Source organism: Dendrobates tinctorius, unplaced genomic scaffold (genome assembly GCF_039654945.1).
Source record: "Dendrobates tinctorius isolate UK_male_01 unplaced genomic scaffold, ASM3965494v1 ptg000011l, whole genome shotgun sequence".
Lineage (NCBI taxonomy): Eukaryota > Metazoa > Chordata > Amphibia > Anura > Dendrobatidae > Dendrobates > Dendrobates tinctorius.
Genome location: NW_027361679.1, coordinates 73,169,674 through 73,197,169, shown reverse-complemented (window position 1 = coordinate 73,197,169; position 27,496 = coordinate 73,169,674). Strand labels below are relative to the sequence as shown.

The window sequence follows — 27,496 nt, the reverse complement described above, 5'->3', positions numbered from 1 at the left end:
GCAATGGATAAGTAAATGATAGCTGCATATAGTAGCAAAAAGTAGTTATTGTGGCTAATAAAATTAATACGTGCAAACATATCACCAAGGTTGTTGCCTCATCTATAAGTAATAATCGAAAGGGCAGTACTTGCCTAAGTTAAAATACGCGGAAGAACTTAAAGAATAGGCCAAACATTTACAGCCATAGAGGTAACTAAGTTATTTTTACCGAACCCTTGAACAAGGTTAAGAATAATGTTTTGGTCTTACTGAGCAGGTAATGACCTTGCTGCCTCAAAGTTGTTTCTGGAAGAAGCATATATGGTATATTTTCTACTTCTAACCATCTCTCTTTAGGGAAGGTCTGTAGTTGCTATGTGGATAAAGCACAGGAGAATTAGTTGAGGTTTGCCTCTTTCCTGCAATGTCAATCAGGGTAGCACTCTCTTAATGAAAGGTTAGCACTCAAGAAAGGGGATAATCAACTCATGGCCCATGCTGCCCTTGTCTTCTATAAGTGACGTGACATTTAGACTCCATTTACGCTGGAGTCAACACAAAGGTTTTGTAACATTCTACCAGATTCAGTCAAATGATAAAAGGTTTGGCATTGGGTTCCTTAATGTTTGAGTATGTTATGATAGTGTAGATATTACTAAAAAATACTTTAATTTCTTTATTGAAAAGTGCAAAAGAACATGGTGGGTTGCAACCCAAAAATATACCATGAATCTATAATCAGAAATAAGGCTTGATATTAGTGGAGAACACAGAAAATGATGGAGTGTGTGTTACAATTAAGGATAAAATGGATCACTATAAAGTGTCTTCATAGATGTGGTTGCCCTCTTTAATCTATAGCTGAAAAGCAAGGCTTCTCCTATTAATCTTCTTCAAATCCAATTATGGTTGACAGGGTAAGTCACCTTTGTGTTCACAGTAAGGAACTAAAGACCTGAGGTTCTTGGTAAAAAAAAATATTATACTGTAAATATTATTCACAGATTAACAAGTGCAATCAGAAAAGAAAGGCCAAGTTCTCAATACAGTCACAGTGAGGTGAGCGACCCTTGAGAAAGAAAAGCGGAATTAAACTTTCTAATTTTACAGCTTTGTCACTTAAGAAACTGCTTTTTTCTCATGGTAAAATCTGTCCTATCTAGGACTATTCTTCACTAGAATTCTTATAACAACTTCCATAGTAAACTGATCAATCCTACATCAAAAAAGCCTCCTAAAATTCTCCACTATTAATGGAGCAATTTCATAAAGACCTAGTAAAATATTAGGGCATAAAGACTTCAGAGAAGGAAGGTTTCCCAGCCTGGTAGATTTCAGCTAAGTATTATATGTATAATAGCTGCAAGTGAAATTTGTAATCACCGGTAAATTCCTCTGCCAAGTTTAAAGGGAATCTGTCACCCCTTTGTTGAGATATCATATAATGACATCATTCAATTGTGTGTCACATAAGGATTCTCTTAGTACTTTTGCTTCCCCCTGACCCCGCACCTTTCATGCATAAATACCTTTTTTATATTGGTTCAGATGTATGTAAACTGCCGCTGTCCGGTCCGCTGGGCGGGGCTTATTCAACTGCTCCCCCCTCCCTGTCTTGCACTACACAAGAAGAAATGCGTAGAGCAAGACAGGGAGAGTGGGAGCAGGTGAATAAGCCCCGCCCAGCGGACCGGACCGCGGCAGTTTACATACATCTGAACCGATATAAAAAAGGTATTTATGCATGAAAGGTGCGGGGTCAGGGGGAAGCAAAAGTACTAAGAGAATCCTTATGTGACACACAATTGAATGATATCATTATATGATATCTCAAAAAAGGGTGACAGATTCCCTTTAACTGAAAAAGAGGTTGGCTTCAGAGATGTTCATTTTTTTATAATGAAAAAATCAGACGCAACTTTGCAGCAAAAATCAACGGCTGAAATCAAAGTTAGCTGTCAGATGTGAGTTTGTAGTTTGTGCTGCCACAAATCCATATGCAAATTATCAATTTTTTTAACCATTCCATTTTGTTCATGCTTGTACCATACTTTACCCTGACTAGGAGTGACTAGAAATGACGAGCATTTTTTTTTTTAAATATAGGCTTTTGTATATGCAGCAGGTTCCTGTTTTAGATAATGTGTCTGCCATGTTGATTCCTTTTATTCCCTGGCATAGTTCTCCAAATGCAAACTAATTACATTTTCCATGATGTTTCTGGCTTTGTAGTTGATACAGAAGGGGGCATAGTCTAATCACACTCTACTTACTCTTCTCTATCTAGCCCTATCTAATGGCAGAAGTGGTAGCAGAGTGACATAGAACTGCTGCACCCTAACTCATACTCTACTCATCAAGCTTCAACTAGTCACTCCTGCCTCCTGCTTGCGATAGGTTTCTCACTGCCAGGACTGTATCATTGCTCTTGTATATAAGAAAGAAATGAGAGAAGAAAAAGAATGGTGAAGCATGGTGGAAGTGATGGTGTTGGAAAGTTGCAAGGAGGAATTTTAAGATATCATTGTGTAATTCAGAGGAAATCAGAGACAGGTAGTCAAACTAGAGATCACATGACACAGTTGCCTATAATGAAAGGGTGAAAATGTATGGATGCAACTGAGTTGAGATGAAACCAAAAACACAGCTAGAGTAATTGTTGATGAGATACCAATATATTTGACAAAAAAAAATTCCTTAAGTGCTACTTTAGCTTTCCATATAGGAAAAAAAATGTTTCAATTAACAACATCATTGTTCGGGCCATATTTTCTATCAATTAGCCAAATCTAACTGGAAATTGTCTGTAAGCACTCTCTCTTATCTGCAGACTAATTTGCATTTTTACACTTGTGCTGCTATGTGTTTTAGAAATGCAAAATTACACATTACATTTAATATAATAATAATTTTATCATCAACATTCACAGATTTCATAATTTTTCTCTGCTTGATCAGGAAAAAATATACTCTATTAAAATATTTCACTTTCCTTTGTTTAAAGTTTTGATCACAAAGCCATCGAACAAACCTTGTTTTGTGTCATATCTGTGATAGTTGTATTTGTTATGGAGTAAAATAAAATGTGGTTGATCATTTACTAAAAGAAAGATTCCATACTTTTTCCCTGGTGGTGGCATTTACCACAGTAAAGCTAAACATAATAGTATGTAGATGTCTATTAGGATTTAATGCTCTGACTTGTAAAACAGTATTGATTAAGTTTACTCCCAATCAACATTTTTTGGTATGCTTCTAAAATAAATTACCGTATATAGAAGTAGGCGACCTTGTTGCAGCATTCTCTAATTATATAAATCAATCCACTTTCTTTTGCAGTGACTGCCAATGCTTTCAAGAACATGATAGGGTCAATTAATCAATGTATTTACTGCAAACATATAGGAGTAAATACATTGTAAATGTGGAATTTTACAATTGGAATTTGGGCAAAGCACCATATCAATGAAACTCGTGCGCCATTTTTCACATTCAAATGATGCAATTTTGCATTCCACAAATATATATTTTAGCATTCAAGCTACTGAAATGTGTGATTTTATGGTGTTTTTCAGCTTACAAAAGAAGATTGCAGCATTACTACAATGTCAATACATTTTGCTAAGTGGGAATGGTGATTTAAACCACAGAATATCTTGTCTGGTGCTGTAACAAAGAGATTATCACAGTTGAAAGCATGGTGGGTAAAGAAGCTGCACGATCAGTATCTATAAGATTGCATTCTGTCTTCACAGCCTCCTTGCAACTTTCCGACACCATCACTTCCACCATGCTTCACCATTATTTGTCTTCTCTCATTTCATTATTATATACAAGAGCAATGTTACAGTCCTGGTAGTGAGAAACCTATCACAAGCAGGAGGCAGGAGTGACAAGTTGAAGCTGGATTACATAGTAAACTGTATTTCTACAGTATGAGTTAGGGTGCAGCAGTTCTCTGTCACTCTGCTACTACTTCTGCCATTAGATAGGACTAGATAAAGAAGAGCAAGTAGAGTGTGATTAGACTATGCCCCCTTCTCCTGTATTGACTACAAAGCCAGAAGCATCATGGAAAAAGTAATTAGTCTGCATTTGGAGAACCATGCCAGGGAATAAAAGGAATCAACATGGCAGACACATTATTTAAAACAGGAACGGTCTGCATACACAAATGCCTTTATTTTAAAAAGGGTATGCTCACTCTGGTGTATTGCACGGCTGAGTGATATCCGATGTTTTATCAATTCGGCATGAGAAAACAATTGCAGCATGCAGCAAGTGCATCCGATAATTGGATCATGCGCACTCATACAAGTCTATGGGTGCGTATGAACCATCGGACTGCACTCTGATGTCATTCGAGTGCAGTCTGATGTACGTTCACAGAGACAATTGAGAAGATGGAGAAATTAAGTTCACCATCTTATCCGCACCTGTCCTGCGATTTTCTAGCGCGGAGAAGGGGTCACAATCAGTATTCTAAAAAAAAACAGCTACTTTTTCTTTTTTTTTCTTTTTTTAAAGAACAGTACAAATAGTGCTCATTGGCTATGTCTAGTATTGCAGCTCATTCCCATTCACTTGAACAGAAATGAGCTGCAATACTCGCAGCCATAGTCTATGAAAAAAGGACAAAAAAAAATCTTTAAGAAAGAAAAGCAAATTTAAACTTTTATCTTAATAAATATGGACAATGATTTTAATCAGAATTATTTATTCAATTGCAAAAAAAAATTAAGGCAAAACAAAAAATTTGATACCTACTGTAGGAGGCACGTGATCTTCATATAGGACAACAAATGAGGAATAAGAGGAGATCTGTTGATGTAAATGGTGAAGACCAATTTCATAATTTGTAACAGCCCCCATCAAAATTAGACTTCTGTGCGCTGAAACCGTCGATATCGGTGGGATTGGCCAAAAGTCTATTTTGTATGGGGAGGGGGCCTTCCAATTCAACCCCAACAGATCATGTCGGCCAGCAGACTCTGGCAGTTGCAGTCTCACAGAAAAACAGGAGCCGCTTGGTTAAGACGAGCGTCTCTCTGTATGGGAGGCTCGAGAGAGATAGCTGTTGGCTAATCATTCATCTGACAGCTATCTTTTGTGTATGGGGGGGACTTAAGATGGGACTGCTTGGTCAGAAATCTGTGTGTGTAAATGCAGTTTAAGGGAATGTTCATTCAATGTGTTCATGGTGTGGTTTTTGACATCTTTCCAAAAGTGGGGTAACATTGATACATTTTTACAGTAATTCCAGAAAATCAGGGCAAACAGACTCATCAGGTGAACATACAGTCATTGCCAAAAGTGTTGACACCCTTAAAATTGTTCCAGAAAACGAAGTATTTCTCCCAGAAAATTGTTGCAATGACACGTTTTGCTATACACGTTTATTTCTTTGTTGTGTATTGGAACATCATTTCATTCAAATTGGATTAATTTCACTCAAATATCGACGGATAGTTTGCGCTAACACTGATGACCCTGAGCCTGCAGGACAGCTTGAATTTCTGTGGAACTTGATTGAGGTTACTTATCCACCACCCGAACTATCCTCCATGAAAACATTTCGATTTTTCTCTGACATCCACGTTCGGGAGATTAGCTACAGTGCCATGGGTTGTAAACTTCTTGATTATGTCGCACACCATGGACAAAGGAACATCAAAATCTCTGGAGATCAACTTGTAACGTTGAGATTGTTGATACGTTTCAACAATTTTGGTTCTCATGTCCTCAGACAGTTTTCTTCTCCTCTTTCTGAGCTCCATGCTTAGTGTGGCACACACAGACACACAATTAAAAGATTGAGTCAACTTCTCTCCTTTTTATCTTGTTTCAGGTGTGATTTTCATATTGCCCACTCCTGTTATTTGCCACAGGTGAGAGTTTGAATGATCATTAGATGCTTGAAACAAAGTTGTTTACCCACATTTTTGGAAAGGTGCCAAAAATTTTGTCTGGCCCACTGTTGGGGGTTTTGTATGAAATTTTGTACAACTTTGTCATTTTTTATGTTGTTCCAATATGCACAAAAGGAAATAAACATGTGATTAACAAAGCATGTGTAATTGCAAACATTTTCAGGGAGAAATACTTCATTTTCTGGAACAATTTCAAAGGCGCCAATACTTTCGGAAACCACACCCCTCAAGGATTTTATCCAAGGGTATAGTGAGCATTTTCAACTCACAGGTACAACACAGAATTTGATAACATTAGGTTGTCATATTGAATGTCATACTGAATATGTTATGTTAGTATTGAGCACAAGTGTTCACTACTCCAATTTGCATAGGGTGCTCTGGTATGCACCGTGTATCACGGGTGCTCGAGTGACATGCTAGAGCCCATGCCTTGCATGTTTTGTGGCTATTAGACACCCCCCAAAAAACATGTGGGAATCTGCAATATTCCGTGCATACCCAAGCACCCGATGCAAACTTGAGTAGCGAGCACTTGCGCTCAACACTAGCCGTCATATCGTTATTTTCTTTTATTTTCAAAAAACCCCAATTCTAACTCCAACCCTAACACAACCCTAACCCTAACCCAAACCTAACCACAACCCCAACCCTAACACAACCCTAAACCCTTACCCCAACCCTAACTACAAAGAATGGCAAAAATTAAAAAAAAAATGTATTTTATAATTTTTAGGGGTGACAAAGGGGGATTTGATTTACTATTTTCTTTTTTATGATCACTGTGATAGGGTCTATCACAGTGATCGAAAGGAAGCTATAGCAAGAATTTCCTACTGTTGCCAGGTACCGGCCGGCAGCTCTTGGTGAACACACTGTGCATGCGCCTGCCATTTTTTTTCCAGGAAGATGACACAGAAGGCCAGATCAGGAGGGCCTGTGATGGCGGAGGTACCGGGGGGCCCCATTTCTCTCTTCTCTGATATGTTAGATCATATTAGAGGAGAGAGAAAAAATTTTAAATCAAGCTCTTTTTTGTGATCGTCATTATTTGGTGAATTACGTGACAGGGGACCGTAAAAACCGACCCCGATTATGTTCTACAGGGTCTCATCTAACACCGGTAGCTGAAACCCCAGAGATTTTCTGACGCTTAACCATTATTTATCAGCACATGTAAAATGTGCAATGAAGAATAAGTACCCATAACTGCCGCTGTTAAAAGGCATATCAACGGTCGTTAAGGGGTTTATGTATATATGCAGCATTTTTACTATAAAAAATAACAGAAATATGAACAACCCCTTTATACTTAAAGTCAAAATGATCATTCAGTATTTGTTAGGATCCATTGAAAACAGAAGCCATAATGCTAGTGTCTATCCTATTTCATTCCAGGCAGGAAAAAAAACATAAAACATGACAACAGGTTAACATTTCTAAATCAGTAAATGCTGTACAGATGAATTCTGAAGTGCTGCATGTCTTAGCAACAGCATAGTTACATGTTTACTTGGCTGCTGTATCTCAGCATGAACAAAGGGGTGAGAATGCTAGTTCAACAGGAAAAATGGGGGAAAAATGAAGAAAAAACAAAACAAAACCATTTGTTGCTGCCTGCCCTTCTGAACAAAGTGAGAAATCTCAAGTGTGTGACTCACATCTTACCATCTACATGTTGATTATTTTTTCTTTTTTAAACACTCTACATACTCATATTTTTTATATTTATATATAAAGGTTGTGTGTATGTTAAATATAATATATATATACACATACACACACAGTACAGACCAAAAGTTTGGACACACCTTCTCATTCAAAGTGTTTTCTTTATTTTCATGACTATGAAAATTGTAAATTCACTCTGAAGGCATCAAAACTATGAATTAACACATGTGGAATTATATAATTAACAAAAAAAGTGTGAAACAAATGAAAATATGTCTTATATTCTAGGTTCTTCAAAGTAGCCACCTTGCTTTGATTACTGGTTTGCACACTCTTGGCATTCTTTGGATGAGCTTCAAGAGGTAATCACTGGAAATGGTCTTCCAACAGTCTTGAAGGAGTTCCCAGAGATGCCTAGCACTTGTTGGCCCTTTTGCCTTTACTCTGTGGTCAAGCTCACCCCAAACCATCTCAATTGGGATCAGGTCTGGTGACTGTCTGTGGAGGCCAGGTCATCTGGCGTAGCACCCCATCACTCTCCTTCTTGGTCAAATAGCTCTTACACAGCCTGGAGGTGTGTTTGGGGTCACTGTCCTGTTGAAAAATAAATGATGATCCAACTAAACGCAAACCGGATGGAATAGCATGCCGCTGCAAGATGCTGTGGTAGCCATGCTGGTTCAGTATGCCTTCAATTTTGAATAAATCCCCAACAGTGTCACCAGCAAATCACACCCACACCATCCCACCTCCTCCTCCACGCTTCTCGGTGGAAACCAGGCATGTAGAGTCCATCCGTTCACCTTTTCTGCGTCGCATAAAGACATGGTGGTTGGAACCAAAGATCTCAAATTTGGACTCATCAGACCAAAGTACAGATTTCCTCTTGTCTAATGTTTATTCCTTGTGTTCTTTAGCCCAAACAAGTCTCTTCTGCTTGTTGCCTGTCCTTAGCAGTGGTTTCCTAGCAGCTATTTTACATGAAGGCCTGCTGCACAAAGTCTCCTCTTAACACTTGTTGTAGAGATGTGTCTGCTGCTAGAACTCTGTGTGCAATTGACCTGGTCTCTAATCTGAGCTGTTGTTAACCTGCGATTTCTGAGGCTGGTGACTCGGATGAACTTATCCTCCACAGCAGAGGTGACTCTTGGTCTTCCTTTCCTGGGGAGGTCCTCTTGTGAGCCAGTTTCTTTGTAGCGCTTAATGGTTTTTGCCACTGCACTTGGGGACACTTTCAAAGTTTTCCCAATTTTTCGGACTGACTGACCTTCATTACATAAAGTAATGATGGCCACTCGTTTTTCTTTACTTAGCTGCTTTTTTCTTGCCATAATACAAATTCTAACAGTCTATTCAGTAGGACTATCAGCTGTGTATCCACCAGACTTCTGCACAACACAACTGATGGTCCCAACCCCATTTATAAGGCAAGAAATCCCACTTATTAAACCTGACAGAGCATACTTGTGAAGTGAAAACTATTTCCGGTGACTACCTCTTGAAGCTCATCAAGAGCATGCAAAGAGTGTGCAAAGCAGTAATCAAAGCAAAAGGTGGCTACTTTGAAGAACCTAGAATATAAGACATATTTTCAGTTGATTCACACTTTTTTGTTAATTATATAATTCCACATGTGTTAATTCATAGTTTTGATGCCTTCAGAGTGAATCTACAATTTTCATATTCATGAAAATAAAGAAAACTCTTTAAATGAGAAGGTGTGTCCAAACTTTTGGTCTGTACAGTATGTATGTATATATATATATATATATATATATATATATATATAGCCTTTCCTTCTTAATTACTATAAATGAACACGAGGAGACACACTGTATTTCAATGTGAACATATACAGTACCATATTTACACACAGTATACACACATATATATTGCACACACCTACAAGTCTTCAATCCGCTGAATAACATGAATACTACATCGACAGATCTTTTAGACAGAATTTATTTATAATTTAGTTAAATTATCATGGAACATGAATAGATACGTTCACACCAAGTATTTCACTAATTAGGCTTTCATTAACAACCAGAATACATCATATAGTCAGACAGAGCATCTGTAGAAATCATTATTACTTATCTACATTAAATAGATACTATTTGGCAGACTTGCAGTCCTAAAAACGATGCATGGATATATACAATGAAGGAGAGATGTTATGGCTTTTACATTGAATCTATACCTCTAGATCTGGTATGTGCCAAATGAACGTTTGTTGGGCTGCATACTTTATATTCATTTGGTGCAAAACAACATTCGTACAAAAGTTGCATGCAATGGCACTCCAATTCAAGGTAAATGGGAATTTGTGCTACACAAAGTGCATTATTGCAGTAAGGCTCCAGGTTGGCTTTTCGGGCCCCCTATATATTAGACTAATGTTGGCCAAACCCACCAATATCACCAGGTTCGGCCAACAGTCTAATGTGTATGAGGGTCCCATTATTAGCGGGGGAGATAAGAATCCGGAACGTCGGATTTCGGACTGGAAATCCTTTAGTTCTTTAAGAGATAAGCCACCATGAGAGATGTCTGGAAGCGGTTCTCTCATAAAGAGCAGAAGAGGACCCGGCAAAGCGAGCGAACCTCGGGAGAGATAGCTGCCCCACCAAATTATTAGCCTTAGCTGTATATAGTTATGGGGGAGCTTTACCTCTGCAGGTATTTGGTAATCACAACAGCAGTAATTTCTTAGTATATTGGAATCATTCCCCGCATCATTGGACGCAGAAGAGTAGAAAAATCATCTTACATGAAAGATTAGTCTTAACAAAACAAGAGATTAAGAAACTATTGTGAAATAGAGTCCGTCACCTCAAAATGCGTTTTAAATGGCTATACAGTGCTGTAGGGGACTTATCCCCATATAACAACCACTAGTACTGTACCTGTTAGGCTTCTTTTACACTTGCCGTGTTTTTTGAGGCCCGATTTTGCAGGCCGTATTGCCGTAATTTTCACGGAAACGGGCCGTAAAAACACAGCAAGTGTAAATGAAGCCTTACAGTAACAGTGCCTCAGAAAATAACTCAATTCATATGCAAATAAGGAGGCGTCAGTGCGCACTGTTATGTCTCCACATTTGCATATTGGGGCACTTCCCTCGCTTTTGATTGATACTGCTTAATTCTCAGAGCAAGTGCTGCGTGAATGTTGCCAGCATGAGTGCGGCCACGCGCGCATATGGTGGTATTTTATGTTTTATTCCCAGCGTCCTTTCTTCTCGCTACAACAATACACCCGGAAGTGCCTCGAGCGTCCCCACAAGGAGACAGGGGTGAGAACATGCCTGGCCACTGCATGCGCTTGAGGCCATAACCATGCTGGCAGCATTCAAGCAGCGCTCACTCTGGGAAGCAAGCACTGTCAATCACAAGAGAGGGAAGGGTACCGATGTGCAAATGAAGGGGCGTAACGATGCACCAAACTCTTGGCCACACCAAGGGTGCACCAAAGCTTCCATATGAATTAAAAGTGATTTACTCAGGCACAGTCCCAATAACAGGTACATTACCAGTACAGTTGTTATACGGAATAAGTCCTTTATAGCTCTATAAAACCCACTCGGGGGTAACAGACTTATTTTAAGGCTATGTGCACATGTTGCGGATTCGGCTGCGTTTACGCAGCGTTTTTGGCTCTGCGGAAACGCAGCAGTTCCGCAAACATGGTACAGTACCATGTTAGCCTATGGCATTTCAAATCCGCTGTGCTCACGCTGCGTTTTTTTCTCCGCGGTTTTGCTGCGGTTTACAAACCGCAACATGTCAATTGTTTGTGCGGATTCTGCAGCGGTTTCACACCTTTAACATAGTAGAGGTGTGAAACCGCAGGACAAAACTGCAGGTCACTTTACCTGCGGTTTTACCTGCGGAAAAAACCCGCAGGAGAATCCGCATGTGCACATAGCCTAAAGCTCTCATCTAATAAAATAGTGTAGCTTCTGCAAAAATAAGATAACAAAGGCTGTGTTGTTACAAACATATTTGCAGTCAACGCGCTAAGACTGCACACCGGCCAATGTTAGTCTCTGTGCAAGAGTACGTGAATGATTTCCCAGAAAAACAACTGCAGCATACACAAGACTCATCCATTCTGCAGACTAGACAGTGCTATTTTAAATGGCAGAGAGCTTATGCACCCGTGCACGATGTGGACGAGTGCGTGGAGCTACAAACGGACCCAGGCATGTCCGCCCGAGAATTTCAATCTTTGAAATGATGCTATAGGGAGATATTAGAGAACTTTGTATTAAGAAAACACATACCTCAAACTCCAGGTAGTGATCTTTCATCTTGTATTCGTCTATTTCCTTGGCCTTCACCTTCTTGTCGGGAGGATACGAGCGATGCTCAGCCAGCTCAGTGGAGATTTGTTTGAGTTTTGTTTCATGCGATTTCAGCTGTTCATCCTGAAATGAGACAAACTTACAGTTATTTTAATGCTTTAGGTCACATTTTACTGATGTAGGGCAAATATTATAGAACTAGCAGAGCTATACCAGTTGTTATTCAGGGTTGTGGGAAAAGATTCAGTAAGACAACTTATACATGAAATTCATTCTATTTCAGTGTATCAAGGTACACAGGAACATGCAGACTATAACAACAAAATACTAAATTGGTGGATTTGCATGAACTGTGGCAATATAAAAAAATAAAATAAAATTAGAATGAAAGCAGAAAAGAATAAAATCGCAAAGGTTTTTGGAATCAAGATAATCATCCCCTACTGTTCAGTATATTATGTGTACAGTGTAGAAAAGGGCACGCTAACCGCAGCCTGCTATACACACCGAGTGGCAGCATGCCATTTGCACAGCTCATCTGCCTCAATCCAAAATTTGCAGTGGCCCTACTATGCAAATAGCTTCACCATTGCTACATCTGTGCAACAAAATGGTGTCTCTTATAAATTAATCATCCAAGAAAAAACAAGCCTCATATGGCTATATTGATGGAAAAATAAACAAAAAAAGTCATGGCATTTGGAATGCAGTGATGAAAAAAAAAGTCTGCATCCTTAAAGGGAATCTGTCACCAGGTTTTTCTATGTAAACTGAAAGCAACATGATGTAGGGACAGAGAGGTTGATTGCAGTGATGTCATACATAATGGACTGCTTGGTGTAGTTTTGATAAAATTACTTTTTTCTGCTGCAGATCTAGCAGTTCTCTGAATGCTGAGCTCTGTATAACTTCGCCCGCTGCACTGACTGTCAGTTTCTGTGTACTCTGTACACTGGCAGAAAGCTGCTAATCAGTGGTGTGAGCAGAGTTATACAAAGCAGGAGGACGAGGTACGAGACAACTAGTCCTCCAGTGATAATCTCCAGATTCAATAGCCAAAACCTGTATGTTCTGCGGTGTGATGACTCGTGCATCTCTATCTTGCCACATGATGGACGAGTCTCGGTGTGCCAAAGGACATGAGAATGTTACCAATCTGACTGTATTGTGTCAACTGTAAAGTTTGGTGGAAGAGGAATAATAATATGGGGTTGTTTTTCATAAGTTGTCCTTTGACCCTTAGTGTCAGTGAACTGAAATCTCAATTCTCCAGCGTACCAAGATATTTTAGACAATTGTAAGTGTCCAACTTTGTGGGAACAATTTGGGCGAGGCCCTTTTCTGTTCCGGCATGACTGTGACCCAGTTCTCAAAGCAAGGTCCATAAAGACCGAGTTGGGAGTGTAAAAATTTGATTGAATAGCTCAGAGCCCTGACCTCAACCTCATCAATCACCTTTGAGATGAACTAGAACAGAAATTTTGGGCAAGGCTCTCTTGCCTAACATCGGTATCTGAGCTCATAAATGCTCTTCTGGAAGAATGGGCAAAAATTGTACACAGACACCCCAAAATCATATAGAAAGGCTTCCCAGGAGAGAGTAAGCTGCCAAAGAGTGGTGTAGGGAAACTCCATATTAATGTCTATGGAGTTACAATGTGATAATGTAGTAAAAGCTCCTGACAATGAAATGTTTAGATGTCCCGTTGTTCATGCAACGTATATTGAATAACACATTTAAAAACATGATTTAAATATAATGATAAAAAAATGAAATGTATTAGTGTATATTGTATTTGTTAATAGATTGATACTACTGAACAATCTAGGAAGAAAGTACTTGGAAATAAAATACATTTTCCCTAAACTGTCCATGTACATGAGCCTCAAAGACTGAAAGTGTAATTCTTTCATAAATGTCTTTAGATGTGGGAAGAAAATGAATTCAGGCTTGAAATAACTTTCTAAAGTGAAGAAGTTTCAATGATTAATTAAAGCTGAGCGTGTCATTATCACATAGCAATCTGCGCCAAAGGCACAGGTTGAATCACAAACCTTAGACAGCTTGGTAGTGGTAGCAGGCAGTAACGGGCGGCTAAATTTCTTCTGGGATCCTATAGCAGCTGGGAACGGTGGAGCAGAGAACACTGCAGCCACGCAATTAATTTTATTTATCCACGACTCCATCTCTTCTGTGCTCCTACAAGAGAAAAATGCATGAGCCTTGTGTGCGGTCGTCATACCAGAACTGTTCACTGTTTTTTGATTTGTACAATTTGCAATGCAGTAATTATATCTACAGCGCTAATTAGAATAGTCACTGATTTACCTGTAATGAATATTGATGTCACCTTGAGATGAAAATAATAAAGAACAATAATTTCAACTATTCTGGGAGCTAAGACAAACCGGACTAGCAATGTATATACAGTTATTCAATAGGGAAAATTGCAAAGCATTTGTAAAAACAAGCAACTTTGTAATTCACACAGGGCAGCATGGTGGCTCAGTGGTTAGCACTGCAGCCTTGCAGCGCTGGGGTCCTGGGTTCGAATCCCACCAAGGACAACATCTGCAAGGAGTTTGTATGTTCTCTCCGTGTTTGCATGGGTTTCCTCCCACATTCTAAAGACATGCTGATAGGGAATTTAGATTGTGAGCCCCATTGGGAACAGTGATTATAATGTGTGCAAACTGTAATATGCGGAGTATGTTAGCACTATATAAAAATAAAGATTTATTATTAAAAATCCACAGTGTTTTCATGAATGGAGGGATTTTTCAATCGTATTGTGCACAGATCATCTAGGCTATCAATCCAGTTTATCAGCATTGGCCAGTCTCCTAGGCAAGGAGCATAGCTCTTACAAGCTCTTTTCTATAGCGCTTGTAAGCGCTGGTCTGAAGCTGGCCAGATTGCTGGATCCAGCAAGCTTCAGTTCAACTGCAATGTACTGATGCCGCAGAGAGCACACGGTTCATGCAAGCTGTGGCCTGAACTGTATTCAGAAGTGCGCAGGTAGGCAGGGGAGCTGCGTGCTCCTGAAAATCAAACGCTTGAGAACAACCCCCTCATAGTGTAAACCTATAGAGCCTCATTCAGATATTCTATAGACTTACATTGTAAAAGCGATTTGGGTCAGAATACCATTATTGAAGGGACAATAATTTCTGAAATTTATCATCAAATTCTGATAGAAAATGTCAGGATAGCTGTCTGAGCTGAATCTCAAGAGAACGCGAGTCATGCAGCAAGACAATGACCTTTGGCATACAAGGCATTCTACAAAAGAATGGTTAAAGAAGAATAAAGTTAAAATGGAACCTGTCATGAGATTTACTGTATACTGCCCGAACTACATTTGTAGAAAGGTGTGCTTTACTCTGAAACGCTGCTGAGTTTTATAGAAAGCATTGTTTGAAAAGCTTACAGACTTCACTTAATAGACAGGTCTTTTCCTATGTATACACAAGGGAGAGATCTGTCAATCAACTGGACTAAGAAAACTGTCTGGGAACGTTTTCAATTAGTCATATTTCTACCTATGGTCCCTGGAGAGCTTGGGCTGTAACTGTGCAGCCAGACTTTGATTCATGCTACCTATGGTTCTGGCAGAATGAATCCAAAGGTTCCCTTTAAACTTTTGGAATACATAAGTCAAAGCACTCGCCTTAATTTTATAGAAATGCTGTGGAAGGATCTAAAGCGAGCAATTCAAGGGAGAAAATCCATCCACATAAAACAACATAATGGAGCTAAAGATTTTTTCTCTTGTAGGGAGGAATGGGATAAAATTCCTCCAAGCCATTGTCTAGACCAGTGTTTCCCAAACTCCAGTCCTCGCGGCCCCCACGGATCATGTTTTCAGGATTTTCTTAGTATTGCACAGATGGTGGAAGTATCATCAAGGAATCAGGAATTCTCTCACCTTTGCAACTCTATGGAAATCCAGAAAACGGGCCGTGGGGTCCGTGAGGACTGGAGTTCGGGAAACACTGGTCTAGACCATGGAAGTCAAAATCAAATACACAATGGGCTAAAATTAAAAACTTGGACAAAGTTGAGGCCAACCTTGATATTTATTAAAAAAACCCAGTTGAGCAAGCTTTTCCTTATCACCAAATGTAATGATGAAGCCTTTGATATGGAAACAAACTTAAAGTGCATTTTAATTAATAAATCTTAGAATAAAATAAAACACAATCACAAATTGGGCATACTGGAATAATATAATGTTATGTAACAGCAGTAAAATATGGCCCAGTGGGGCGTGGCCTGGATCTCACACAGGGAGGACGTGTTTTATGGCAGCTCCCGCTCCTAGCCACAACATTGCCTTATTTGGCCCGGATAAAAGCGGCAAAAAGGATTTTTAGAGTGCCCCGGGCTTGGAGAAGAAGGTGAGGGGTGGTGTGGAGACGTGGCACCGGAGCGCTGAGCGGCCTCGTGGAGGGTGCTGCGGCGCTGGAGGGAGACGGGCGCCATCTTTATATATCCCCCTGAGCACAAGACCTGGAGATCCGGACCGCAGGAGGCCCTTGGTAGAGGTGTGAGACCGCGGAACAGGGAGCGGTCTCGCCCGTTGGAGCACAAGGCGGTGAGAGGAAACCCCCGGTGAGCTGTCTGTGGGGCCTGCGGGGATTGCTGTCGCTGCATGCGGTGGAGGAGGGTGCTGGCTCTGGGCCAGACAGGTTGTTGACGGCCCCCGGTTTTGCTGAGACTTTCTGCAAGGCCTGAGTTGTTTTTGGAACGGGGGATATCGCTCCCCCCACATAGAAGTGCTGCTGTCTGCTGATTTATGAGACCCTGGTGAGGAGAACATTGTGTCTTTTCTGAAACGCAGCAGTGGAGAGTTGGCGCTACCCTGTCTCTACCGGCTCCAGCAGATCCCCGCGGATGTTTCCAATTATTAACCCCTCGCCCTCCAAGTTACATGGGGTTATTTTTATATAGAAAAATGCTGTACTAGACTTTTCTTGACGCACGGGTGGTAAATTTTAGGCACGCTTCAATTGAGCAAAATGGTCAAAACTAATAAAGGGCGTGCAAAACCGCTGGCTGCGGAGGTGTATCGAAGCAAACAGGGTGAAATGGATAAATTTTTGAAAAACAAATCTGCTACGTCTAAGCCTAATGCTAAAAGGCTCCCTGTAGAAGTTGTGGAGGAGGAGCATGCCGAGGACTCAGACTCCAGTGACGATGCTTCTGGCAGCGATGTCACTCAATCAGACTCTGGGAAACTTTCTAGATCGTTTTTTAAAAAATTATTAGCACAGGCTATGAAACCATTGGTTAATGAAATATCTGGTATGAGAGCGGACTTGTTACACATTGGTAATAGAGTGGAGTCTTTGGAGTCCTCTCAGTCCTCTATCATTAGCCACTCCAATGCCATGAGAGAGCATCTAGATTACCACAGAGTACAGCTTAACAACTCTTTTCTGGCCCTTGAGGATCAGGAAAATCGGAGTCGCAGAAAGAACATACGGATAAAAGGCTTGCCTGAAAGTGTTTCCACAGAGATATTAGAAAAAGCTACTAAAGAGATCTTTGCCCTCTTAATCCCACAAGAAACATGTGACCGAATTGTAATAGAAAGGGTGCATAGATCGCTTAGACCAAAGCCGAAACCAACGGAACCTCCGAGGGATGTGATTTGCGGCCTATTGAGCTATTTGGATACCAATGCTATTTTGTCTGCTTCAAGAGACATTAAAAATCTTTCTTATGAGGGATCTGCTATTCATCTTTATCAGGACGTTGCGCCGTCGACCCTTGCAAAAAGAAGAGTCCTAAGGCCCCTCCTGGAGGTGTTACGCTCGCGTAAAATCTTATATAAATGGCTGTTTCCGTTTGGTATATCTATACAAGGAGATAGTAGGCAAATAATGGTTCGGACCCCTGAAGATTTACCCAAAATATGGGACGCTTTTGGCATTGCCCCTATGGACATTCCTTCCTGGCTACCTCTAGACATGGATCATCGCACACCTCCCCCTGTCCATGCTTTTACTGGAGGACAGGGGGACTGGGTCTTGGGAAAGAGACGCTTGACTCCCAAAAGAGGGAAATCTGGAACGGAAAAGGAGATACCCCCTTGAGCTTTCTTGTGATTCTCCCGGTTGTATTTGTTTTTTCCATACTGGAGCCGGACCCCTCGGCCCGTTCGGACATGCTCTATCTTATTTTAGCTTGCTAAGTTTGACATTTACTCAGGTGTTGATATCATTCAATTGCCGTATAAGTTAACATATGCCACTCGTGTGTCAGAAATGTTTTTTCCTGTTCTGTTATGGGAGGTATTTTTGACCCCCTGCCTCTGCCACAGACAGGTAGTTGGTTCTTGTTGTATTTCTCACGTTTTATCTTAATAATTTTTAGGTTTTTTTGTTATTTTTCTCATCTTTTTGTTTTTTTCTTTTAATTTCGGTGGTTTGATGACGGAGGAATCCTTTTTATTACTTTCTTTAACAAACTATGGGTGATAAGGTGAACCTAGCCACTATAACTGTGGCCTCGTATAATGTAAAGGGCTTACGCTCTCCGAATAAGAGAAGCCAAGTGATGAATCTTTTGCACTCAAAGAAGTCTAGTATAGTTTTCATGCAGGAGACACATTTTAAAAAAGGGAGAGTCCCAGATATGTCTAGATCTCGCTACCCGACTTGGTATCACAGTACGGGCGGTTCAACGTCGGGTGGAGTGAGTATTGCTATAAAGAAAAATGTTCCCTTTATTTTGAGCGATTGTTTATCGGATTCAGAAAGCAGGTACATTATAATTAAGGGCTTTTTGGCTAACACTAAGATTACCCTGTGTAACTTATATGCCCCAAATAGGAACCAGATAGGTTGGCTGTGTAAAACATTGAATGTTCTAGAACTTTTTACTGAGGGTCTGTTGTTGGTGGGAGGGGATTTTAATGTATCTTTGAACCCAGCCTTAGATACTTCGACGGGCAGATCGGCTCTTTCTCAGAGGGCGCTGAGACGATTACACCTTTCATTACAAAAATTGCATCTGATAGACCCTTGGAGAACGCTTTTTCCTTCGGGCAGAGATTACACTTTTTATTCCCATCCGAATAATAGCTATCACAGAATTGATTACCTACTGATACAAACAGCTAATCTCCAATTAGTTAGGAAAGCTAATATAGATATCATTTCTCTCTCAGACCACGCTCCCATTTTTCTTGACATAGAGATAAAAACTCTACCACGGCCGGCTGGGTCGTGGTCACTGAATGAGACTCTTTTGGACTCGGATTCTCACATTGAAAAACTGACAAGCACTCTTGACTTCTTTTTTCAAAATAATTTGCACTCAGGCCCGCCCTTGCCTATGGTATGGGAATCTCATAAAGCAGTAATGAGAGGGGAATTTATAGCCCTAGGCTCCTATTTGAAAAAAGAGCGAACAAAAAAGGTTGTGTCTATTCTACATCAAATTAGTTCCTTCGAGAGACTACATAAGAGATCTCAGGTAAATAAAATATTGTCGGAACTGACAGATCTGAGAACCTCATTAAAAAACCTTTTAAACATTCAATCAGCAAAAATTTATATGAGAAGTAGACAGAAGTTTTATCTCCATGGCAATAAAAGTAGTAAGCTTATGACATCCCTACTTAAGAAACAAAAGGAAAAGACGTTTATTAGACAACTTAGAGCTTTAGATGGCTCTTCAATTCTTGGGACTGCAGATATTGCCAGGGAGTTTAAAACCTTTTATGAAAATTTATACAATTTAAATACACCTGATAGCATGCAGGAGCCAGTCACAGCCTTAGCAAAAATAAAAGAATTCTTGACCTCGTTACATCTACCTAAAATAACTCTTGAAGGTCAGTCCTTGTTGACTGCCCCAGTTACCCCTACGGAGATCTTAGACACTCTTTCTACTATTCCGAACGGAAAGGCACCGGGCCCAGATGGTCTTCCCATTATCTATTATAAAAAGTTTATAAAACCACTGTTACCTCACCTAGTGTCTTTGTTTAATTCCTATTTAGCAGGCCAGCTCCCCCCTAGACAATCCTTGGAGGCATACATCACAGTCCTCCCTAAGGAGGGTAAAGATCCCAATCTGTGCACTAGCTACAGACCAATATCACTGCTTAATGCAGATATCAAGATGTGGGCTAAAATATTAGCGGGCAGATTAAGCAATTTCTTACCTAAGCTAATTTATGCAGATCAAGTAGGCTTTGTAAGAGGCAGGGAGGGGAAGGATAATTCTACTAAAGTCATTCAGTCTATAATGTTTGCTAAGACTCGGGGTATGCCCTTGATGCTCTTGTCGACGGATGCTGAGAAGGCTTTCGATAGAGTGAGCTGGAGGTTTATGGAACAAGTAATGATTAAGTTTGGCTTCCCTCCTCAATATATAACAGCAGTCCTCTCGCTTTATTCTCAACCGACGGCCAAGGTCAGAGTCAACGGCACCCTGTCAGATAGTTTTGGGATTAGCAACGGGACTAGACAGGGTTGCCCCTTGTCGCCTTCTTTGTTCATTTTAGTTATAGAAACTTTGATACAAAGCATCAGACAAGACCAACGTATAGAGGGGTTGACGGTGGGTCGGAGGTCACTTAAAACTCTAGCTTTCGCAGACGATTTGCTTTTCCTTATCTCCAATCCATCCCAGGCCTTTCCAATTATCCTTCAGGCCTTTCATCATTTTGGTCTCCTTTCTAATTTTAAAATCAATTTGTCAAAATCTGAAGTGCTAAACATTGGTCTCCCTCACTCTCAGACCTCCACCATTCGTACGCAGATTCCATTCTCTTGGGCCACTAATTCTATTAGATATTTGGGAATAATGATAACTAGAGACCCCACCAACCTATTCCATGACAATTACACTCCTTTAATTCAAAAGGTCAAAAACCTGATGCAGAAGTATAGCTTACCCACTTTATCCTGGATGGGTCGTATTAATGTGTTTAAGGCATATATAATGCCTATTATACTATATACCATGAACATGGTTCCGATTCGGATTCCCCTGACATTTTTTGGAACATTAAAATCCCTTATCGGAAAATTTATTTGGAAAGATAAAAGGGCTAGGTTACCATATAAGTTTCTTTCTCGCCCTATCTCTTTTGGAGGGTTGGGGGTTCCAGACCTTCTTTTATATTATAAGGCTATTCATCTCAGTAGATGGTTAAAGGTGGTGTCCTTTGCTGAAAGGGAGGAGTGGGATAGTGTTGACTGGGCTTTATTGGGCCCGAGAGGTTTGCTGTATCTCTGGACTAGGGCTAAACCGCCGGCCTCTCTTAGGTTGGATGACGTAACTGCAACTACGTTGCGTATTAAAAGATTGGTAATGGGAGAGTTCCCGGAAGATACTTTCCCCTCCACATTGACACCGATTGGCTCAATTCCCTATTTGTTAGAGTTAGACTTTCAAGATCCATACAATTTATGGTCCAACCTCCCTAGAGAAACGTTAAATAGTTTTTATGGTAATAACACCTTGCGGGAGGGGTCTTGGCCACAGGGGGCATCGACCCAACCAACAAATTTTCTCCAGAAACAACACATCAAACGCATACTTTTACAGTTTGGACGGAGATTCCCGTCTAAATCTAATTGGTCCTGGTTAGATATTATGATTAAACTTCCATCCCCACGGCTGAAAATTATATCCCGCATTTACTCACATCTCATCTCTCCGAATGTACATTCTAAACCCTCATTTATACACTCGTGGGAAATTGAACTTAATATCACGTTTACAGAGGATCAAATATCTAAAATGCTGTCAAATGCTCGGGGTTTTTCCAGATGTGTACTTTTGCAGGAGAATTCTTATAAAATATTAACTAGGTGGCATTTAACTCCAGCTAAGTTGTTCCAGTTAGGCCTCGTGGATAATGATGATTGTTGGCGATGCCTCAATCCTAGAGGACATCATACGCATATATTCTGGGAATGTCCTAGATTGCGAGTTTTTTGGGAGGGAGTTGAGCTAGTTCTCAAAAAATTAGGATTAATAAAGGTTGATCTTAGAGCCACGGAAGCTCTCCTTTCATGCCCGTCAAAAGATTTTTTACCAAAAAAACATGGGCTTCTTCCACTGATGTTGAGTGCGGCGAGACAGTTGATAGCTACCCATTGGAAGGATGTAGCTCCTCCCACGTTGGGAGAATGGTATGCGAAAATAAATCAGATTTATCGTTTAGAGGAGCTGTCTAGCTGGGAAATTTATAATCATAGAGCTTTCGTGTCGACTTGGGCCCCTTGGAATAGGTACTTAGAAGACAACCCTCTTTAGGAACATTTTAGAGTTTTTTGTTTTGTTAAGTTCTACTGAATTAGGTGGCTTCTGTTTTGGGGCTCCTAGCCTCACTACCCCATATTAGATAGCCCAATTGTAATACTTGGAGATGCGTTATTTTCTGAAGTGCACCCATTCAATGATTGTGCTCATGTTGTCAACCACATGTTGTTATTGTTAATGTTGTTGATATTGTATATGAATATGTACCCTTTTCCCCTTCCCTTTCTTTTTTCCTTTCCTCCCCTACCTATTTTTTCCTTATTTTCTCCTCCCTTCTCGCCCTAAACCAGACACTATTTAATATGTCGCCAACTGTACCTGAGAATTGGTGTTGTGTTTAATGGTGATGTTCAAAAACTTCAAAAATTTTAAAATAAAGAATTTACAAAAAAAATATGGCCCAGTGGCCTAATTTAAATATGTAATAACAAAGGATTAAAAAACCTTGAATTAATAAGTAATGCAGATAACAAAAAAGAAAAGAAAGTAGAAACGTCTGAGTAAAATATACCAAACCTTTATTGAAAATCCATATTAATAATTTAAAATCCATAAAGGGATTGTATACAAGGGATAGGCGTGGAGAGAGGTGACTATTCATTTCCTTAATAAGCGGGGACATGTGATCGCCAGGCTGCAGGAGCTGTTGGCACCGGAACAAGATGCTGTGAGGGCAGACAGGGAAAGTAAGTACGAGTTTTTTAATGCTTTCCTCATGGGGGCCACACATACAAGGATAGGGATAAGGAACCAAGGAACAAGGAAATGGATGAGAAGCCATGCAGACAAAGATGGGAATAAGGAGCTATGCAGACAAGGATGGGGATGAGGAACCATGCATACCAGGATAGGGATGAGGGGACAATGCTTATACTCGAGTCAATAAGATTTCCCAGCTTTTCTTGGCAAAATTAGGTGCCTCGGCTTATACTGGGGTCAGCTTATACACGAGTATATATGGTATATTTTTCCTGCAGCTGCTCGCTTCCAGTCAACAGGCTGGAGGGGGCTGTATTAGTCACCGTTCAAAATACTATGAGCGTGTTGTGATCACTTCCCCTGCTCCATGATTGCCAGCACCCAATGCTGCCCCAAAAGACTGGAGGTGAGCAGGTGGTGAGCAGGTGGTGAGCAGGTACAAGGGGAGTATAACTTTAATTTTGTCCCTTTAGCTCACAAATGTCAAACTCCCCCACCCCCGGCATCGCACTTCCCCCACGGCATCTCACTTTCAGCTGTATCGGCAAGTATATATATTTTTTAATGTGGAGTCCATTATACTGTATGGAGTACAATGTAGGAACATCATACCGTATGGAGGACTGTATGGAGGACTATATGGGGCCCATTATACAGTATGGAGGACCATGTCGGCACCATTATACGGTATGGTGGACTGTGTGGGGCCTATTATACTGTATGGAGGACTATATAGGGCCTAATATACTGTATGAAGGATTATGTGGGGCCCATTATACTGTGTAGAGGGCTGTGTGGGGATCACAGTTGAGACATCATACTGTGGTATGGTCACCATACTTTGCTGGGGGGGTACAGTAGGGTCATCATAAGGTGCATGTGGAGGGTATTCACTGTGGGGTTATCATACTGTGTTTGGGGGCACTTTTGTTGGCATCATACTTTATTATCTGTATTATTTATTAATTCAAAATTTCTTATCTTTTAGGCTTCTGCTTTTACTTAACATATTCTATTATTCCAGAATGCTCCATTTGTGATTATGTGTTCTCTTTATTCTAAGATCTATTAATTAAAATGTACCATACCTTGCTGGTTGGACAATCTCTTTAAATTTGCTTCTATATGAATCTATCGTTATATTTGATGATGCATCAAATCCGGTCTAGCTGTTGTTCCAGTTACACAACCGAACGTAATTAAAACACAATTTACCTGCAAATTATCACTATATCTGCAGTTAAATAGCATTTTTTAGGTGTCAGTTTTCTTTTAAATAAAGTTATTGGCTGACTGTGGCAATTAGGACTTATGAAATCCTATTAACCGGTTCCCTACCGGCCACTGTAGATAAACGTCGGTGCTTGCTGGGCTCTGTGCAGTGCCGACATTTATCGACGGGCAGTAGTAAAAATGTGCACTCAAAGAATAGGTGGCACTGCCAGCTAGACTGGAGTCAGACCCAAGTACTAGAGTATATAGTACACAGCCGCACTTGTGAGGGTTCCTTCCAAATCAATATTTATTATTCTGTACAAAAAAGTTAACCACAGTGATAACAAAAAAGTGAAAGAATCTTATCTAGGTGATTTCTTTTAACGTTTTGACCCAAGCCTGGGGTTTTCTCAAATTCGCAAGTGGTGATACTTGCAAAATTTTTAACCAAATTTCCAATATTTTCAGAAATAAACGCTATAGTTGATGAAAGTGAAGAACAATATGTCAAGGAAAAACAATCTCAGAATAGGCGGGATCCGTTGAAGCGTTCCAGATCTATTATCTCATAAAGTGACACTGGTCAGAATTGAAAAAATTGGCCTGGTCACGAAGGCGAAAACAGGCTGTGGCAAGAAAGGGTTAACACAGTGAAATACTGTTTTTATGGAGCTGGCCAGGATTAGAAAAACATGGTGGCTTTCTTCCAGAAACAGCGTCAAACCTCCTAGTCCAACCAGAACCCCAGCCCTGATTAGCAGCTTTCGATCTACGTACATTGTACACAGAAAGCTACTAATCAGCTACTAATCAGGGGTTTAGGCAGGGTTATACAGGACTCAACATTGCAAGATCTGCTACATTTACTCAAGAGAAAACTGTGATTCTATCACAACTCCTACATCCAATAAACTAAGTCACACATCACTGGAATCAGGGTCTCTGTCCCTACATCATGCTGCGGTCAGATTACATAGCAAAATCTAGTACCAGATTCCCTTAACTCGAGTTAAGTGCAGATAACAGGAGCCATATATTTTTAATCCTGGACAAATCCTTTATGGCTTTTTTTTTTTTTTTTTCAAACAATGATTTGTCTATTCCAGCTAGAGCTATACAGACATTTTTTGAATGAAGAAGTATTTTTATATGAATTAGCTCCACATCAAATTTATCAATAGTTCTAAAAAAAACCCTTTATGCTAAAAGTTGTAGTCTTCTTGGCTACAAAATGGTAAGATGAATTATATGATCCAAGTGAAATCCTTTCTTCGTGCTTATAGACGCATGCTTCCCCAATGGTTTGGTCAGCTTGGCTGGCTCCAAGTGCTTCCATAATGGAGACACTACACAGAGTACAGTAGCAAATTTATATGGCACAGTACATGTACTATACTCCGGTTGTAGAGAGAATAGCAGTGTCCTAGACGGGGTCTATGCAATTACATATATACCGTAGCTTAAATTTAATGATAATTCTGCAGTGTCCATGTAAGAAACAGCCTAGACAGCACTAGTCTCATTATATGCATAATTCCGTTACATTACAAATCTCTGGACTCAAATGATTAGGTTTTTTGTGATCAAGAAAGCTAGAGAGGAATATATGATTAAAAGAGTGTTTAACCATCCATCAATGCTTCAATTATTAGATAAACAGAACACATCCTTGTCATTAACCTAAAGAAAGACATTGGTACAAGATACAAAGATTGGAATGAGCAAGCTAAGAATGTAAAGGACCATGTGGAAAGGCATATCCTTCTGCAGTTACTCTTCATGGCAAGTAAGACACATTAAAGGGTTAATCCCATTAACATACTGTACATGGTTAAAATTGCAAACTCCTGTTTGCAATTTATTGATATTAAAAATCAACAGAAATGGAGGATTATTTTATATTTTAATGATTGTCCATAGTCTAGTAAGAGTAGAGGACAGATTCGTAGGCAACGCACCTTGTACAGTACTTTTTGAAAAGAGCTTGTAAATGTTGCTCTGAAGCTGGCTGGAATGCTTGATCCAGTGTCAGTCAGTGCCCCAGCATCAGGCAAACGGAGTGATGATACTGCTGGTCTAAACTGCTAATTAATCAAGGGTATCTAAGGGGTAACGTTTCTCATTGTGGAGAGCGACATGTTTAACAGGTCAAGGTAAGGAGACTTATAGGCCATGCAATGCTCCTATGGGAAATTAAAAATGCAAACTTCTTCTTCAGAAAGGAAGAAGACTAACTCTTGTGCCACCTATTGGAGGTAGCTTTAGCCCCAAATATTGCATTTTTACAAAGGCAACAGGAGAAAATGGACCATACAATTTGGTGTGAAATTTCTCAGAGTACACCAATACCCCATATATCGTGGAAAACTACTGTTTAGGCACACGGCAGGGCTCGGAAGGGAAGGAGCACCATTTGACTTTTGGAATGCAAAATTGGCTGGAACAGATAGTGGACATCATATCGCGCTTGCAGAGCCCCTGATGTGCCTAAATAGTTTGTAGATTGTGAGCCCTCACGGGCAGGGTCCTCTCTCATAAAATAAATGGCGCTATAATAATAAATCATAATAATAAAAATAAATAGGTGAAACCCCCCCACATATGACCACAGCTTGGAAACTACACCCCTCAAGAAGCTTTTCTAGAGGTGTGGTGGGCACCTTGAACCCACCGATGCTTCACAGAATTTTATAACGTGGAGCAGTGAAACTGAAAAACTGCATTTTATCCACAAAAGTGTTGCTTCAGCTGAAAATGTTTCATTTTCACAAGGGTAACATAAGAAAATGGACCATACAATTTGTGGAAGAAAAAAATTATTATTTTTTTTCCCACAAAAATGTTGCTTTAGGAGCAAAATGGATCATACAATGTGGTGTGCAATTTCTCCTGAGTACACCAGTACCCCATATATGTTGGAAAACTACTGTTTGGGCACATGGCAGGGCTTGAAAGGGCAGAAGTGTCAACTGAATTCTGGAGAGCAAATTTTGCTGGAATTGATTGTGGATGCCATGTCACATTTGAAGAGCTCCTGACAAGCCAAAACAGAAAAAAAACCAAATTACCCCAATTTGGAAACTACATGTCTTATGGAATTCATCTAGGGGTATTGTGAGCATTTTTAACCCTCTGGCAATTCACAGAATTGTATAACATTCAGCTGAGCAAATAGAAAATTACCATTTTTCCACTAAAATGTTGCTTTGGCCTCAAGTTTTTAATTTTCAAAAAGAATAACTGGAGAAAATGAACTGTACAATTTGCTACACAATTTCTCCTGAGTGTGCCAATACCCCATATGTGGTAAAAAAAACTACTTTTGAGGCACAGTGCAAAGCTCAGAAGGGAAGAAGTGCCATATTGGAGTTCACATTTTGCTGAAATGGTTTGAGG

At 40.1% G+C, this 27,496-nt stretch overlaps 1 protein-coding gene across 4 annotated transcripts in view; it reads right to left on the bottom strand.

Moving 5' to 3' along the window:
- PSD3 (pleckstrin and Sec7 domain containing 3) overlaps positions 1 to 27,496 on the bottom strand; it is a 662,461-nt gene that overhangs the window by 39,119 nt on the left and 595,846 nt on the right. For all 4 annotated transcript variants that reach the window (XM_073543269.1, XM_073543278.1, XM_073543289.1 and 1 more), the window contains 2 exons: positions 13,951 to 14,095; positions 11,875 to 12,018 (listed from right to left, as the gene is read on the bottom strand). In XM_073543269.1, the coding sequence (XP_073399370.1) occupies positions 11,875 to 12,018; positions 13,951 to 14,095 (289 nt within the window). The remainder of the gene's footprint in view (positions 1 to 11,874; positions 12,019 to 13,950; positions 14,096 to 27,496) is intronic.